Source organism: Pezoporus occidentalis, unplaced genomic scaffold, assembly GCF_034315485.1.
Source record: "Pezoporus occidentalis ecotype Australia unplaced genomic scaffold, CSIRO_AGI_Poc_V1 ctg39, whole genome shotgun sequence".
NCBI classification, from domain to species: Eukaryota; Metazoa; Chordata; class Aves; order Psittaciformes; family Psittacidae; genus Pezoporus; species Pezoporus occidentalis.
Genome location: NW_026915713.1, coordinates 79,334 through 95,285, shown reverse-complemented (window position 1 = coordinate 95,285; position 15,952 = coordinate 79,334). Strand labels below are relative to the sequence as shown.

Below are 15,952 nucleotides of genomic sequence, written 5' to 3'. Positions count from 1 at the left end.
CATTTCCTCCTGTGTTAGTGATCATTGGATTAACCATCCTGTATATTTCACAGCATGAATAACTGGTGCAAGTTGCATTCCACTTGCTAATAGTTGGTGGGCAGATGCTTAAAGCCTTTCTTGTTGTTTTTATTAACTAACTCCCTACATAAATATTTGTTGCCCCCCTTCAGCTGCAAATGAAGATGCTATAAAACTGAACGAGACACTAAGAACCCAAGACAAGACCTTGGAGAAGAGTCTTCCAGAACTGCAGAGTGAGTCTGACAGAATGATCACAGAATTGAGAAGTAGACGGCTGAATATGCAAGACGCAATAGCTCAAGATGAGTTAAAGTGAGTAGAGACCTCAGTCTTCAATCTCCTGGTGATAATATCTGAGTCTTTTAAATGTTATTGTCATCTTTTCCAATCAAGTTTTCAAGCTGGGGCTTACAGAAATACAAATGAAAGCAAATCCTAATACTTCATATCTGTTAAGTGTAGCATTTGCATTTTTGGAAATGCTTACTTATGTGGAAACCAATCCCTAGGAAATTACTTCTCTGCTGCACAGGTGCCAGCAACATTTCTAATCAAATATTAAGCAATTTGTCTCAGTTTATGTTTAACTTCTGCTTCAGACTTGATGAATGGCTTTTTGTACTAAAATGCTTGTCTAGAAGCAGGGTTTTTTTCTGCAATACTAATGATCTAATAAAAATAATTCTCTGTCTGCAAAGTTTTTCTAGTAGCATAGACATTCAAAAGGATGTATTTTGCCATATAAAGAATAGTATAGATAAGAATATTCCAACTCTGGCACAGTCAGAAGCCCAGGGTTTGGTTACTTAGTGATCTGTAAAAAATAAAAAATATGCATGTATATGTAATTATATTGGCAGCTCTTTATAAAGCGTTTTTCAAAATGCTGAAAAATTGTCTGATCCAGAAAAATACTTGGTTTGAAGTTAAAATTCTGTTAGTTTATTATTTCTGTGTCAGTCAGACCAGGCATATTTCTAGAGCAAGGCTTTGGTTAGCATTTCGCCAGAGCAAACAGCTAGCAGGTAAGCCACCTGAGCAGCTATGTGGTCCACTGAAGCTGTGATGTCTCTGAAAACTGTCTGGGATAGTGGTATTCACACCTGAAAATGTCAGTTATCAGGTGCATGCATACTGTAAGAAGGCGTAAATAGAATACAAAATTAGCTAAGAATTCCAAGCACTATAGAATCAGATTTGCTCTGATTATCTTGCACATTATAAACTGGATCATTTTCTGAAAATTCTGCTAGTACAGTATTTCTTCCCATCATTCTGAAGGTTCTGCTTTCTGTTCTCTTGAGAAAGGATATATTGCAAACTTATTTTTCAGCAATGTCTTATTGCTTTTTCTTCTGATTCCATTGAGCCTCTTCTATGCCTTCTCTACTCATACATATAAATAAAGCAGGGAAAAGTAAGGAAGCAAAAATTTAGCCAAACCTTTGACAGTGCTGCTTGCAATCATAGGGGAAACTGGGGGGAGGACTTTCAAACAAGATGTTCTTAGTCCTCAAATGCTACAGCCAACATGAAACTGTCAGATCAGTGTGACATGAAGAAGGGCTCTGCAGGGAAAAAACTTCTCCTCCCTTTCACATGTCTTCTCAAAATATGCAAAGCAAGTATTTTCATTTCCTGATAAAGGAATATATTTTATACTAAGAAATATATGAGTATACTTGCTGATTTGAGACCCCATTTGGAGTACTGTGTGCAGTTCTGTCATCCTTAACGTAAGAAGGATATGGAGCTGTTGGAGCAAGTCCAGAGAGGGCCACAAGGATAATAAGGGTGCTGGAGCACCTCCTGTATGAAAACAGGCTGAGAAAGTTGGGGCTGTTCAGCCTGGAGAAGAGAAGGCTGCATGGAGACCTCATAGCAGCCTTCCAGTATCTGAAGGGGGACTACAAGGATGCTGGAGAGGGGCTGTTCATCAGGGAATATCAGTAGTTCATCACTACTATCAGTAGTGATAGGGCAAGGAGTAATAGGTTTAAACTTAAATAGGAGATACTTAGATTAAATATAAGGAAGGAATTCTTTACTGAGAGAGTGGTAAGGCACTGGAACGGGTTGCCCAAAGAAGTGGTAAATGCTCCACCCCTGGCAGTGTTCAAGGCCAGGTTGGTTGGTGCCTTGAGCAACGTGGTCTAGTGTGAGGCTTCCCTGCCCATGGCAGGGGGATTGTAACTAGATGATATTAAGGTCGTTTCCAACCCTAACTATTCTGTGACTCTATGATTCATTCTATGAATTTATGATTTCATCAAAGTTGCATGGTTTATTTTAAGGATAAGATCACCTCTTTACAGGTAGTCATAGATATCCACAAAATATTAGCAACGAATTCAATGGACAGAAAATTAGTCACCCGTGGGTTAGAGAGCAGGAAGGAAAGGGCCTTAGCTAATGTTTTCTGAAAATCTTTTTCAAATACTATATATTAAAGAAAAATAACTTAAACCTGCTTAAATAATGTAGTAAGATAGTGGATAGGATCTGTTCTGCACAGAAATAGGATGAAAAAAAATTAATCATTTTTAAAACTCTGTAAATGCTTGTATATGTGTGGATCACTGTGCTCAAATGTATTCTTACAGAATTATTTAGCAATAGTTTTGAATATCTCTGCAAGTCTCATGATCACTTTGAAGTAGTTAATCATGTCTGCTCTTTGTTGAGTTAATCATGTCTTCTGTTGGTGATTGTATTCTGCTGTCAGAATTTTGTCCTAGAACAGAATGACCACAATTAGTGGATTCTTCTTACCTCTCCTATGTTTTGAGTGAATTCTCAAAAGTTAAATTAGGAAGATAAATGAAGGAAAATTTTATTGCTTTCATAGATGGCAAAACTTCTCCAACATGTGCAGCTTTTTCCCTCAGTTATTTTCCTTCAAACTTTTCAAATCAAGTCTGCCATCTGATTGCCTTAATGTACTGAAATGGCACATTAGTCAATAATTTCTCTCTAAAAAGAGCATGTTAAAAATACACCAGTTTCTGTCCTAAATGGCCCTGATTTTCATAATTATGAAATAAATCTTTCAATATTTTATAACATTCCTACACATTTTCTTGGATGCCACTGAGCTGCTATCAAGGGATGCTGTGAATCAGAATTCTGTCTTTCTATTTAGCATGACAAATAGCTTTAATTTTGTGTGACTTTTTCTTCCATAAATTTATCTGATGGCTTTTGAGCCACTGTGACCTTCTATCATCCAGTTTCCTGTAAGAATGAATTGCATAACTCAGCCACACAGTTTTTTAAGATATACCTTCTATGTCTTGACATTGTTTAATGATATTTTCGTTTCTGTATTTTCTTTTTTGAAAGACATTGGATAGTTGATCACCTTATCCATTCCATTCATGATGTTACAGTCCTCATTCCTTCTCAAGACAGGACAATTTTAACATATTTAGACTCTCATATATATACAGTTTAAGAATAACTTTTTAATCAGTTTCTAATCTTTTTTCATTCCCTTGTACTCTTTTTGAGGATCCAGATCATACAGCATTCCAGGTGTTAGGCCAGACCTGTGATTGTTTCTGCTAACACTTTTAAGAATTTCGTATAGTTTTATTCCTTTTCTAGGAAGGTACCCATAAAGTAGCACAGCTGAAATGTACAAGACAACATTTCAAGAAATGTGGTGCAGCCCAGTCACACAGAAAATCTGGTACATAAAGCAAGGGATTACATGGAGCAGATTTATTGCATTGTACTTCATTAGAAAGAGCAGAGGGAAAAATTGCACAACAGGTTGATATGCCAGTGCTGTCTTTAGAGCACCCGTGAGTTTTGAGGTAGACTGCTGGACAGATAGGCAGTTTGGACTGTACTGTGAGGCAAGGTCATAAAAAGGAAATCCATCTTCATACTGTTCTTCCAGTATTGCAGAATAAGGGTGTCAAAATTCGCCAGAATTACAGGGCAGTAGCTGCTAATACAAAAAATAATGGAAAAGGCATGAGAGAAGTTCTGAATGCCTTTCTACACTTCTTCTGTGACAAGCTATCAATACTGGGATTTATTTTTTTAATACTTAAAACATTTTTTATGTATATTTTTTGTCCTCAGAAGTTGCAGTATTTTTTCCATTAAAACCAAGGGCAGGGCAGGTGAACAAAAAAAAAACCAAAATATCTCAGAAAATCACAAAGCTAAGGTAACAATTTGGCTTTCCTTGGCTTCAGTTCAGATCCTTCATCTAAATTATGCCCAGTGGCAGCATGCAATTTCCATTTATGCGTTTCTTTTTAGAAGGCTTTTAATGGAACTGACCACAGGCAGGCCAAACTGGACCTTAGTGACACTTAAAAACCTCTTTAGGAAAGGGCTTCAGAACAACTATTGTTTCAGTTTATTAAGTATGTGTTCTCTTGAATGTTACTTTGAGATTTAATTTAGAAGTCCATTTCATTTGCATACTATTAAGAATATTCAGATTATTCAGTGTAGGAAATATGAACTGAGTGACTTTGTGGGTGGTGATGTTTTGCAGGAATGCAGAAGATCTTTTGGACAAGGTGAAGAGCTTATTTGGTGAGCCCAGTGAGAAAAATGACGTTCTCAAAAATGAGGTCCAGGACAAGCTAGCAAGCTACCATACTAAAGTAGATGATGCTCAAGATCTGCTAAGAGAAGCTAGACGTAAAATTTGGGAGGCTGATCGTCTGTCTGCAGTCAACAAAAAAAATATGACCGTGGTAGAGGTGAGTGCTAACAAATTGTATCCATGATTACTTGGAGTCTGATCAAAGTTGGAAATTTTGCATGATTAAATCTTGAAATAAAAAATATAAGTAAAACAGAAATATTATTAAAATATAACTATATCTGATGTAATTAAAAGGAAATGTACTCCTCAGAATGAAGGAATGCATTGACTTTTAAAAGTAGAATTACTCCACAGCTTTACTAAAATAACATCCTCTGCTTTTAAACACTGAATGGAGGGTGCATGGGATTTATTATTCTGGGGAAAAATAAATTCATCTCAGTATAAATAATTATGTAAAATTCAAATCCTGTCCTCAAGATTTAAATAGGAGTTCAGTTAAAATCTTTGTTGTCATAGATCTGCTTATAGAAAATTTGCATTTTCGTCTTCCTCCGCAACCCCTGGGAAGGAGACTGAAGGGGGATATGTGAATATTACAGACTAATAAATCAAACTCTATCCTCTGTAGTTACTAGCTGTTATAAATGATCTCCCTCATAGCAGAGGGGTCTGCTTGGAATTTAATTTAAATTGCAGAGACTTTAAGAGGATATTATACTGTACGTTAACAAGCATTTAACCAAAACATAAAGAGCAAAGCCAACCTAATGAAAATAAATGTTTCAACTCTTTGTATCTCGATGAGCTTTTGCGTCATGTACAGTGATGAGGTTAGAGTTCTGAGACCTCAGTTCTCAGCAAAGATCTGTGGGCTTGACTGACTTAAGGAAATACAGTGCTGTAAAGAATTTAGGTGATCTCTGTTCTATACGTTTTCTTCCCAAAAGTGGATGGATAAATGTTAGAGAAATTACCTGGTTTCTTAGTTTTTACAATATTCTCTACATCACAAATATCACAGTGTCTTCATGCATCCTTTCCAGCAGTCCTGCCTACTTACATGCCTACCAGTTGTTTTGAGGGGTTTCTTGCTTTGACCCTGTTTTTGACCAAGAAGCCATCAGAGCACACTGAACACTCGAATGCCATGGTCTCCTGTCAAACTAATCTGTGATACTGAACGGATCTTGCACAGGAAATTGACAGTTTCTTATTCAGAAATCCATTCTTACTACAGAAAATACACAGTATTTTCAGTAATTAGAAAATCAAGAATCATAAGTTTGCTCCAAACCATCATCTTTTATTTTATATTCAGTAGTTAGTGAAACACCAGTGGAGATAAACAGGAAAGCAGCAGAATATTTTGATAAATTTTGCCTTGATAGCCAGAGAAGGTAATTGTCAAAATGAGGAACTTGCACATCTCCATAAAAATTAGGATTTCTAACTTTTCTGATTCATTTTGCAGTAGTGCTACAGTCAGTTGCCTCTGTTGGAGAGCAACAAAAAGACATGGACACAGAGCTGGAGACCGGAGGACAAAGGAAAAATACATTATGTGTGCTTTATTGTTGTCACTGTCTTTGCTCTGAAAGCTCAGAGAATGCCAGAAGTGGTATTGTGGCATGGTGACAAAATTCAGTCTTCTATTGGGATGCTAGTATTTGAACTGTCCTCCCATTCAAGTAAATAACTCATCTTTCTGTTTGTGTGCACACACTCTGTAGAAGAAAAAGCAAGCTGTAGAAGATGGCAGACAAGATGTTGAAAAGGTCCTGCAGGAAGGGAATGATGTCCTTAATGAAGCCAACAAACTTGCAAATGGAATCAGCTTAGCTATAGAGGTGAGTGTTTTATCATCCTTATCTGAGAATTAGTACAGCAAAGCATCATTATGGAAGCAAAATAGATAATTAAAGTAACACTTGATTTTTCTTTTACTTTATCAATGTTGGAATATTTGATTTGGAAGAAACCATTTTTCCATTGCTGTATGGCTGAAAAGCTAATCTAGTATGTAAAAGTTATTAACTTTGAGGTTCAACTGAATTATTGGATTACGTAAAGAGCTAGTTCATCATTTTCCATGGACTTTGCCTTCTTTTATAAATGCGGTCTTCTGATTGTGGTACTGACTTTATCTTTAGAATTGCAGATAGAGCAGACCCATTCACAAACTCACTGCAACTACTAGATGTAGATTTATCTGCACAAAAACTCCGTGTGCATATCAGAAGGAAACTTCTTGAGAAGTAATCTGTTGCCTGTGGCAATAATTTTAAGTCTAGATAGGTCAGGGAGAGAAGAGGACTGCACTCTCATTTTACATAATCTGGAGATGAACTTTTTTACAAGGGCATGTAGGGACAAGACAACAAGACAAAGGGGGATGGCTTGAAACTGAAAGACGATAGATTTAAAGTAAATATTAGGAAAAAATTCTTCCATATGAAGGTGGTGAGACACTGGCACAGCTTTCCCAGAGTTGTGGATACCCCACCCCTGGAATTGTTCAAGCCCAGGATGGATGGGGCTTTGAGCAACCTGGTCTAGTTGCAGGAGAGTGGGAGCTAGATGATCCTGAAGGTCCCTTCCAACCCAAACTGTTCTATGATTCTACAATAACACTTTTGAAAATTGTACCTTAAAGGTTTTTCTGATCAGTACCTCGGCTATGGGAAAAAAAACAAACAAAACCACCTTGAAATATCACGGGTTCTGGAAATACTTCCAGCTTGCATTGAAGATTGTTATAATGAATGGAAAAATGCCTCATGGAGAATTGTGAAAGGAAACACTTTGAGACAGCTTATTGGAACAGGAAAGGCAGGCCTTCCAAAAAAGTATAGTTCTTACTAAGATACTAAGGAAAAATACAGTGGGGTACTCAAACTGTCCTGAAACATGAAAATTCTGTCATTGGTTAATTATTATTGTGGAGCATATGCATCTACATTTAGGAAAGAAATCCAAATTAGAGTTTCTAAGGTTTTAAACTGTGCAGTTCCTTAATTGTAAAATAAAATATTCTACTATGCTCAAGAGAGGCAAATAACTCTTGGAATATTGTTTTGTCTCCCCTCTGCTCTCCAGTCCAACCATTTCTTTATTGTTTCCATATTAGTTCCCTGAAGTCTTACTTCATGGGTTAAGTTATGAGATAATACCTGAAAAGGAATAAATAAATAAGTAAGTAAATAAATAAATAAATGTATATATATAAAGGGCTGCAGAGTGCCTGCATTCAGCTGATTAAAGGCCTTTCTTTTGCCATTTGCAGTATGTAGAAGGCGTTGCAGATAACATACAGTCAATGTCTGATCAGCTGAATGATAAAATAAATGATTTATCACAAGAAATTCAAGACAAGATGCTTCCAGAAAAGGTGTTGCAAGCTGAGAACCATGCAGCCCAGCTGAATGAATCATCTGCAATACTAGATGGGTAAGGCAGCTGTCAGTCAGTAATGATAAAACCATGAAGCAGGTTTGTTAAATTGCGTGACAAAAATTGAAGGGTGTTTTTAGACTTTGACATCTGTCACTGGGACTGTAAAAATAACCAGTGTTCTATACAAGTATCCAGTTGGTTAAATTCATATATCTTGTGATGCTTACAGGCTGCATGAACTGCAAACAGTGCCCTCAGATGAACTCATAACACAGTTTAACTTACCATATTGCTTACTGCTGTGTTGATATGAAAGAAATTGAACTTCATCTTACAGAGCCCACTATATGTTTTCATAAATATTTGTTAAAAACGAGCAGTATTTTCATTCTTAAGATGACCATTTAGTAAGAGACCCTTATCATGGAGCTAATTTTTTTTTACAGTCAGAAATTCCCCATAGTGACAGAACATAACCCCTCTAGTGACTTCAAACACTCTCCCAAAATCAATGTGTCATGGGCCAAAATGCTTAAATCTAAGTATAGAGTCTTCAGTTTCTGTTTACCACTATCACGTTCCTAAATACAAATGAGAATTGCAATGCCCTGGGTTTATACGACCACAGAAATGGTCTTTATATGAGTTTCAGAAATAATGATGCTTTTCTATTCATCATGAATATAGTTTCCTGGAAAGAAGAGAAGAAAATAAGGGGTTTGGTTTGTTTGGGGTTTGTTGGGACTTGGAGGGGTGTCTTTTGTTTTATTGCACTTTTTTGAATTTAAGAAAGCAAGCCATAAATAGTAAGTGTAATTTGCAACAGTAATACCTAGAAATAGATCATGGATGTTCTGGCTTTTGGAACCCGTCCCTGTCATAGCTTCAGAGTTGAATTTTCTCAAAAGCACAGCATGAATTAAAAAAATAGAGATTTTTTTCTTTTAACATCAATGATATACTCCTTTTTTGCTGCTTACATCTTTCATATCTACCTGAAGACTTCAGTATCCCAAAAACTTGTGGGCAGATGCTTAACACACTTTCTTTTCTTGCCAGAATCTTTAATTTTGAGGAAAAGGCACAGAATTACCTCTGATAAAATGTCTGATACTTGCAAAATTACTGGCTTCATATACAGTGTAGTCATACTACTAGAGATACTCAGTTTACTTTGTTTTGAGAAGTATGTAAAATAATGTTAGCTGTGGTTTCCTGAGTAAAAAGGATTTGAAAGGCACTGTTTCTAGAAAAGCATAACTTTTGTAAATGGTATGTGCCCTGGCTGATTCGATGCACCCCTGGCCTAAAATAGATGACTTACGTCACATCCAACCACAGTCCTGAGTTTGGATATAAGTACCCAAATACAGAAAGTTGGCATGGAAGAACTAAGAAGTAGAGAACATGTAGACAAAACCCAATATTTTGCCTCCTTAATGAAACGTTGGCAAGACATATTTTGAGATAGAGGTTTTTAACTATGCTAAATAGACGTTTTTATGAGTGTGTGCAGTTGCTTCTTAATGCAAGTTGACAAGCTGGCCTGAAAGACCTTAGGGTAGTGTTTAAATTTGCATTCACTGTGGTATAACAGTACTGTGTATACATCTATCTGATCCAGACATCAGCTTCAATTTCTGAAGATATACAATAAAAAATGCAAAAGCAAGGTCATTAAAAATATATCTAACAAGAAATTGTTCAAAATCAAAATTTATAATGTGGTCAGATAGATACATAACTTCAAAAGACAAAGACATTCCAAGGTCTGATATAATCCTCCATCAGAATGGAAGCTGACTTCGTGCACTGACATCAGTCATACTTTACAGGAATATGCAGTCTCAATCTGTTTTAAGAATTCAAAAGTTATCTATCTTCACAGCTGGCACTTGAGTGTCTTTCAGTTAATACTAAATTTGCTGAAAAATAGAATTTCTTCTTACAGGAGAAATTGAAGGAGACTTCTTTCTCTCCAACCACCCCCTAAGGCTTCAAATAGTATACTGATTGAAAGTGAAGACATTCTCTGAAGACTTAGAACATGGAACAGTTCACGAATTTAACCTAGAAAAAAAAATATTTTTCCTGTATACAAGGAGGTGTTAGTACAGGCTTGAGTAACCATTACTGGTATTTGGCAAATTTAGTTTGGTTTTCTCCTAGCCAGAGTGGATATAACCCATATTTGTAAGTAGTACTTGAGCTACTAGTTAGATAGCTATTCTGGGCTGTGCATTTCTTAAACAGAGCATCACAAAAACTTACTGTAGCCTAATGAGCTCCATCTGTACTTGAGGAAGAAGCTATGCTTTTCCAGGAGTGTTGCAGAGGCAGCTCAGTCATACTGTTTCTGCAGTAGCCTAAAGGGAATCTCCCTCTGTTAACTACATGTGGAGTCTGGGGAGCATACCTTCTGTCCCCTTTGTCTTTCCTGTTGCATTTTGTAGAAGTCATTAACTACTCAATGAGCAAAGATTAAAGCCCAGCTGTCCCAGTTCCTCAGAGAATAGATTAATTACCAGGTTAGAGAGTGAATTTCTCTTTCTTCCACACACAGTCTCAATGACTAAATATTTTATACAAGCTGGAACAGGTCCAGCAGGAGTAATTTCTGCCTCCTTTACATTTCTATACACCTTGATGGCCAGAGACTTTCCAGAGAGGCAAAAATTCAAGTTCAAATCCATTCTTGTCCAATTCAAGTGGGAACTGTAGCCCGTTTGCCCATTATTCAGGAGAAGCATTGTAGGCATCAGACATAATGTATACTGAGCTAGATGTCTTCAGGCTAATTCCATAGGTGCAGTACTCCTTTGTAGAAAATATTTGAATATATGATGCAGAGAAAATGCAAATGATTTCTCCAGCCTGCTGGCTCGAAGTTCCCATGGAAGGGGTTTAGCTCAGCTCCAGCCTATGCACCAGGGAATATTAGTTGTTTATAAGTGCCTTGTGATCTAATTATTATTTTTAGAATTTATTGTTTCCTATAAATACAACATCCCATTCAATATAAAGTATTATTGTGTATGTTCTTCGTTTTGGTCAGCAAAATTAACATTTAGGATTTAGACAATGAGATCTCCAAACTTCTGTGTTTAGCAGCCAGACCAAGAAATTACCTAGAAACCCACATTATGAATATATGTTGTCCAAATTATATTGTTAAGCACTGCGTTTTTTCAGTGTCTGCTCCATTTTTAGCTCATAGAACATCTTTTAGCTACCATTGCTTTTTTATGTCTTTCTACAGAGATAAAAAATTAATTCCATTAAACACGTGATGCCAGAACTGAAATCTCAAGAGAAGCATATCTCTCTAAAGAAATGCTCTAGAAATACAGGCTGTTGGGTTTGAAAAAGCAGGATACTATGTTCTGTTGAACTCTGATAGCAGGTTTAATGGTGTGTTTACTTTTCCCATACCAACAGAATCCTTGCTGAAGCCAAAAACCTCTCTTTCAATGCCACGCTTGCTTTCAATGCTTATACTAACATCAAGGATTACATAGATGAAGCTGAAAAAGTTGCCAAGGAAGCCAAGACTCTTGCAAATGAAGCTATGCAAGCGGTAAGAAAAATAAATAAATTGTGGAAAAAGGCTTAGATTTTCTATGGAACTGTTTTGCCATCTTATAACTTTATAAAGAGACCCCTGCCACCATGGATTCTTGTGTTGAGATCAGAAAGCTATGCCCCTATCAGAGCTACATGGACCTTCAGACTACATCCCCATTTGTTCCTAACTCCTGCTCCTCATTTTCCTTTCCTCTTTTGTTTACTATCTTCCTCCCTCTGTCTTCCACATTTCGGTTTCTGTCTGTGTCTCAAGCCAACAGCTTTGAGTCAGAAGTGCAGGTCATTTGATACTCAGTAAAGCTAGTTTATACTTAAGGAATGTTTTGCACACATTTAAAGGGCTCCATACCTTAATTAACCCTTCACCCTTCAGTTCCATGAAAATGAGCAGGGACACTTCTCTGCACATAGGATAAACTGTGTAAATTCTAGAAATGGAGAATTGTAGGAGGGGGGAGGGAAGTTTTATTCTTAGAAGCCGTACAGCTTCTTTTGTGAACTCTGCTGCTTTTCAAGAGGAATCTTATTCTCACTATGAGGTACTGCATGCAAATTTTTGAAGGAAGTGGAGAGAACTTCTGCAAATAGGATTATAAGGTAAAGACAGCCTGAGCAGTAATGAGGAACTTGGTTCCTTAATGTGGATACTGCGAGCAGAAAACATTCTCAGCATAGCCAGAATTAATTTTTATGTCAAATATCAAAGACTTAATGGTTAATTGGTAGAAGTTGGTCAGAGAGCAGCTGACATGCATTTTACAGGCACACAGACACACAAGGAAATGACAATATAATATGAAATTGCCAGACTCTATGTTTGATGCAGAAACAGATGACTGAAAGCGACTTGTAGTTACAGCACCTGTGCATGAATAAAGGTAGATTGCAGAGAGATGATTCAGTCAAATGGATTATGAGAACAGCAAAAGGAATCACATGCTGTAAAGGTCTGTATTTAGGAGAAGGATAAAGTGATCTAGCCATGCACAAAAAAAAATAATATTTTAGTGTTTGTCTACACTAATTAGAACACTAATTACTATATTTCTCTCTTGATGGAAAAAATTCTCATACATCAGTATGCTCTGTAAATACTTATTTATTTCACTGGAACTCCTAATTGCAATGCAGAAGTAAATAAGGAGCTGTGGATTTTTTTTCTTGTTATTAGGATGTAATACAGATAGTTATCTTTTGGTCCTTGATGACTTGCTGTGAGTAGGGCAGGCAGCTGTTTCAAGGATTGAATAGGAAAATAAGACACATAGAGCAGTCAAGAAACAAAGCAAGCAATTACAGTATGGGCATAAAAGAGTATATATCAGTTGGAGATTATACCATGGAAAATGGATAAATAATTTGAAAGGGATGGAGGTGAAAATGGATAATATGATGGAAATAGAGGCAAGTGAATAGCAAAGAAGGAGACTAAGATATTAGTAAGGTGAGGTTTTAAGCATCTTCATTGCATGTATTCATTAGCGGGAGCTTGTTTTTTGTAAAAAACCTGTATATGTGTAACATATGTGTAAAGAAGAGAAAGGAGTAAAATTCCTGTATATGTGTAACAGGAATCTGATTCATAAAGAAGAGAAAGGTACATATTGGTACTTCAGAATGCTCACCCATCTTCAGGACTGCTAAAAATGAAAGTAGCCCTAACTCTTGCATAGGCAAAAACTTCTCAGAATATAAGTTTTTGTGGGGAAAAAAAAAAAAAAATTAAGGATAAGGCAGAACTATTTTTAACTGATGTGAATTAGCACTTAGGTCTGTAAAATACCTTCTGTGTCTGTAAGTTCAAGTAAGTACAAAACCGTACCAGTTCATTTATATTCATGCTTGGAGCTGTACCTGTGCCTGTGACCAAAACCATGTCATCAGATTTGGACAACATGATGCCTACTTCATGTTTACATCCAGTCATGAATCCTCAGGAAAAATTCCTTAATGCAAAGTCCCAGCAATTCTCAGCCTGATGTGTTCAGACCCTGACCAGCATGTGCCATCGGGGGCATCTTCACAAGGCTGTGACTATGGCTGATGTTATTCTAACTTGCAGATGTAGAGTATTTCCCTGTTAATGTGGTATGTCAGTGATTCACACAGTCATCCCTGGGAAATCTGAAGGGATCTCCACCCCCCCAGGAGAATGCCATAACCCACCAGGCTATGGGCTGAACTGAAATCTTTCTACCCCTACTGCAGAAGCTGGGATGTTTGGCAAAAAGAGAATTCAAGGTTGACTCAAATACCAGGAAAAGGAAGACAGAGGGGATATTCTTCCTAAATTCTTTCATTACCTGAAGTTGTCTGTTAATTATCACATCATAGACTTTTTCTGTAATTTGTTAGATGCTTTTCTTTTGCTATTAAACTTTGCTAAAATTTTTGCAAACCCATTCCATGGATAGGAAAAACCGCACCATTAAGGACGATGTATGGATTCAGTGGCAGCATTTTGCATTTTAATATTATTGTAGCACTTATGCCTGTAAACCACGATTGAGATGATTGCATTGTTTGGTTACATAATGAGATCTGCCACAGGGTACTACAAGCAGTCAAGCTGCACAGAGTTGGGAGGGAAGGGAATGTGAAGGAGGGCACAGGGAGAGGAAGGTCCTTTCCCCAGGTTACGGATGCTCTGGAAGAGGCAGAAGTAGAACAAATGAAATTCCTGGGATCCTGCAATTTTTCAATTTATCTTGAATCACAAGGGGTTTTTGGTGTTTGGTTTTTTTTTTTTTTTTGTTTGGTTGTTGGTTTTTTTTTTACAGCAGGTGTCCCACTTTAGAAAATAATATCAGAGACCCTTGGCTGTCAGCCTTATTAAATCATAAAGGGGTTCGTCATGATCTGGGCTTGCCACAAGCACAAAAAGTCACGTCGCACAAAGCCAGAATATGTTTGGGGTTTTTATTATTGCCTTCATCATAACACATTTTCTCATGAGCTACAAGAAAAGCTAGAAAAAAAGTATGTTTTGCATCAGATGTCTTGATTAATCCTCCCTTTCAGAATTATTTTAAAATAAATATAAAATATAGCTTTTAATCAGTACAAGTGTATTTGTCTCTGAAGGGGCTCTTCTAGTATTAACTTCATGTTGAAATCTCTTTCTGACTAATTGTCAGTACATGCCTTATTATTGTCCCTGATTTTATTAACTTCTTGGTTTTGTATTGCAACCCTGGCTTTCCATATAATTTTATTGCATATAAACTGCCATTCAACCATTCCTAGTTATTTAATAATAATAGTCTTTATTTCTGAAGTCCATGGTCACAGAGTGATCATACCCTGGGTTCTGTTGCTAATGGGAAAACAATTATAAAAGGGTTATCTGGTTTGACAGGTGCATCTGTCACAAAATCTGGCCAAACATTCTTCCTTCAGGAACATTCTTCTGCTCAATTGGATGGCCTATTTTATTTTCTTTTCTTTTTTCCCCTGCATTTGTATGTATTGTTCTGTTAACCAGTGCTACTTGTGTGACATGATAATCTACAAAAAACTAATTCTGTTCATCTTTCGAATGTATAGTTTTTGTTGATGTTGAAAGGATTTTGTGTACACATAGTTCAGGTGAGCTTGGAAATATGGCAGTCTTACTGGCATTACTTTTTAAAATCACTTAGCCTGTGATGAAAGCTAAACATACATCCTGTATGAATACAAGGAATCTTTAATAACTATATCCCTGTGACATAGCAACATATGCCGTAAGATATCCTGTGACAAAAAAATTGGTTCTGAATTTCGAAAGTATCCAAAACATACCCTAAAACAAAAAGTGATGGGCACATCCAATATATGGACTTCACAGTATAGCTGAAAACCAACAAAGATTCAGTGGTATACAAAATATCACCTCTGGGCTTGCTCATTATATAAATAATGAATAGCAATAATAACTGTGTCATTTAATTGACACACGGTTAATTTTTTAGTATATGAATCTGCCCTGGAAAATGAAAGGTAGCTGCTGCTTAATTACATACCAGCTACAAGGCTATGACCCATGACTAATATAGAATGTTATCTGGCTGTCTGGTGTATTCTCAAAGAAATGTATTCAGTATGATGTGTGACCTGAGTTCAGTCTTATAAACTGAACAGTAAGTGGTTCAGAACCTAGAGCATTTCCTACCAACTGAAATACTAATCTAATTTAGAAAAAGTTGTTCTATCTATTAATTCCTGCACTGAAGATAAAGATGGATGTTTTTCAAAAGAAAGGCATTTAGGTAGCATGATATAATGAAGGATGGTTATTTACTAGTAACACTTTTTCAGATTAATGGCAGTTTGCCCTTCTTAAACTCTTTTCTTTCATTTCTCTTATATAATATTTTCTTTACTAACCAAACA

General features: G+C 36.5%; 1 protein-coding gene across 6 annotated transcripts in view; it reads left to right on the top strand.

The window, feature by feature from the left end:
- The window catches only part of LAMA2 (laminin subunit alpha 2), a 370,092-nt gene that overhangs the window by 289,093 nt on the left and 65,047 nt on the right, over nt 1-15,952 (top strand). For all 6 annotated transcript variants that reach the window (XM_062632338.1, XM_062632337.1, XM_062632336.1 and 3 more), the window contains 5 exons: nt 174-336; nt 4,541-4,751; nt 6,331-6,447; nt 7,884-8,047; nt 11,432-11,570. In XM_062632338.1, the coding sequence (XP_062488322.1) occupies nt 174-336; nt 4,541-4,751; nt 6,331-6,447; nt 7,884-8,047; nt 11,432-11,570 (794 nt within the window). The remainder of the gene's footprint in view (nt 1-173; nt 337-4,540; nt 4,752-6,330; nt 6,448-7,883; nt 8,048-11,431; nt 11,571-15,952) is intronic.